Genomic DNA, 2,273 nt, shown 5'->3' on the forward strand with positions numbered 1-2,273 from the left:
AATACATCCACAAGTATCTACGAATGCTGAACTTTACTAGGCTATTACTGAGGTTGATTCTATTACGCGTATGGTCAACATTCGTATTCGTGTTCATTGATCATCTGCCTATAATAAAGAATCTTTTTGGTAGATTTCAATGCATTGATTTACAATCACTGTACATATTGTTATATATTTCATTATATAATTCAAGCTATTTATATGATTTCTACATACCGTACGATATTACTAGATATAGTCATTCCTGCCTTCGCCACAAAATACTCTTGTGTAGATAAAATAGCATCTTACATGCTTTTTTCATAATACTTTCTGCTCATTTGAACAAATTCTTATCTGATACTTGCTATGAATGAACTTTTAAATATTGCTTTGATTGTTACCACTCAATGGTAGCTGCTGCTCCCCGCGCATAGTATGTAAAATAAACGTAAGCTAGCAATGTAAATCATGGGCATCAATTTTGAAAAGAGAGTACCAAAGTTTGTCCCATTTTGAAGGTGTAGATGGAAAATATTTTAAAAATATATTTCTATCATGGTTTATACCCAAAGTTGTATATAATTTATTTTTTGTTACAATAAAATAAAACACCATCCTAGTAAAATCTTTACACTGGTTGCCATAAAATGATTTGAAGTAGAACTATTAATGTTAACATAGGGAATAAAATACAGAACCTAAATTGGTTCATCAAAATCCTAATGATGTTACAACCGTAAAAAGTGCAGCGGTTACGTTTTTAAAATTGTTTACTAACGAAAGGTATACAGAAGCCATGATCCATCGTAGTAGTTTACAAAATGGAGTACATAAAATATAAACAATATAGATACAGTCATTTTATAATTGGATCACTTATAGTATTTGGAAGTATTCCTGTAATTTGGTACTAAAGGCAATAATTAGAGCTCAAGTCGCAAATAAATTGAATACAATTTCAGAAACTGACAAATATACTTATACCAATAAATTAAATTAAAGCAACATTGACCTTTTCAAATTCGAATTAAATCATAATTATTGGATCAGTTCACAAATCTGTTTTTACTACTATGTAAAGTAATGCATGGATAATCTAAAAATACCGAAATAGAAGCAAATTTCTACCCCTTTTAGCTCAAACATTACGGCTTTACTATCTGACGTTATTGGTATAAAATAAAATATCATACGTACTAGAAATTACTACTACATTAGTTACCTTATAAAGATCAATAACTTTAAATTGAATGAGAAAGGCCATCTCGCGTATAGTAGGAGTACGATCACCTTTTGCATACTAATATTTACATTTTACTTATTTCATTTCCATAAAGTTACATCGCTAAATACAGTAGTTTAAATGCTTTACTAAGTTACTGTAATTTATTAATAAAGAATTATATCGAAACTTTTTCCATATCATATTCACAAGGTACATTTTCGAAGGCTATTGGAATTTATCAAAGCTTTGTATACTTCAACATAGGGTAATGATTTCCATTTTTTAGTTATCTTTCAATTTTCCATATAATTTGCCAAGTGTTTTCGCACATGTATTTATACACTATATACTGTATATATAACGAGAAAGATAGAGAGCACCACGATATCCAAGGTTATATGTAGAGTGGATATATAATCACAGCCAAGGTCAATTTAAAAAAAAAAATACTATGCTGGTATGATCATTCCCCAATCTAACTAAATCATATCCATCATTAAGGTTGAAAAGTCTTTCATTTCAGAAAAAAAAGTAATTAATATTCCACACCATATTTATCAAAATGGCGTAAAATAATGCCCAACTGTAAACGGATCGTACCCATTGCTTCAGTATGCAAGTTGCAACGATCAGTACTTGTATAAATAGCACTAGGATCTTTAATTTCCATTCCACCACCAACAAAAACCTGTCGTAATTGATCTTGAAATGTGCCCGTTGGACGCCAAGTTACGCATTCTACATCATGCGTTCCAGGCGATGTCGGTAAATTACAAAATCCATAACCATAGAGTTCATGTCGGCCGAATCGATCTTGATGCCAAACTTCAAAATACATTTTCGGCCAACCGTATAAGCTCTTAGTAGCATAATGAACATCGATAGGATGATCCCAAATAGCAAATTCTTCATTTTGTGGATTATCTACTTGTGTTTGGCCTTCATGATTTCCTTCTAATAATCGCCAAGCGTTTTCGGTATGGATAGACCATTTACAATATAAATTATTCGATGGAAACCCAGTAGCACCAATAATTTCACCAATGATGTGAACTTCAGCCAT

General features: G+C 31.2%; 1 protein-coding gene across 1 annotated transcript; it reads right to left on the reverse strand.

Moving 5' to 3' along the window:
- Positions 1-1,745: 1,745 nt before the first annotated feature.
- Positions 1,746-2,273, reverse strand: TRIADDRAFT_52819 (uncharacterized protein; the record flags this gene model as incomplete). Its single annotated transcript, XM_002109082.1, has 1 exon — positions 1,746-2,273. One exon carries the CDS (start codon positions 2,271-2,273, stop codon positions 1,746-1,748), a length of 528 nt encoding a protein of 175 aa, XP_002109118.1.

Source organism: Trichoplax adhaerens, genomic scaffold (genome assembly GCF_000150275.1).
Source record: "Trichoplax adhaerens TRIADscaffold_1 genomic scaffold, whole genome shotgun sequence".
In the NCBI taxonomy this organism is placed as follows: Eukaryota; Metazoa; Placozoa; class Uniplacotomia; order Trichoplacea; family Trichoplacidae; genus Trichoplax; species Trichoplax adhaerens.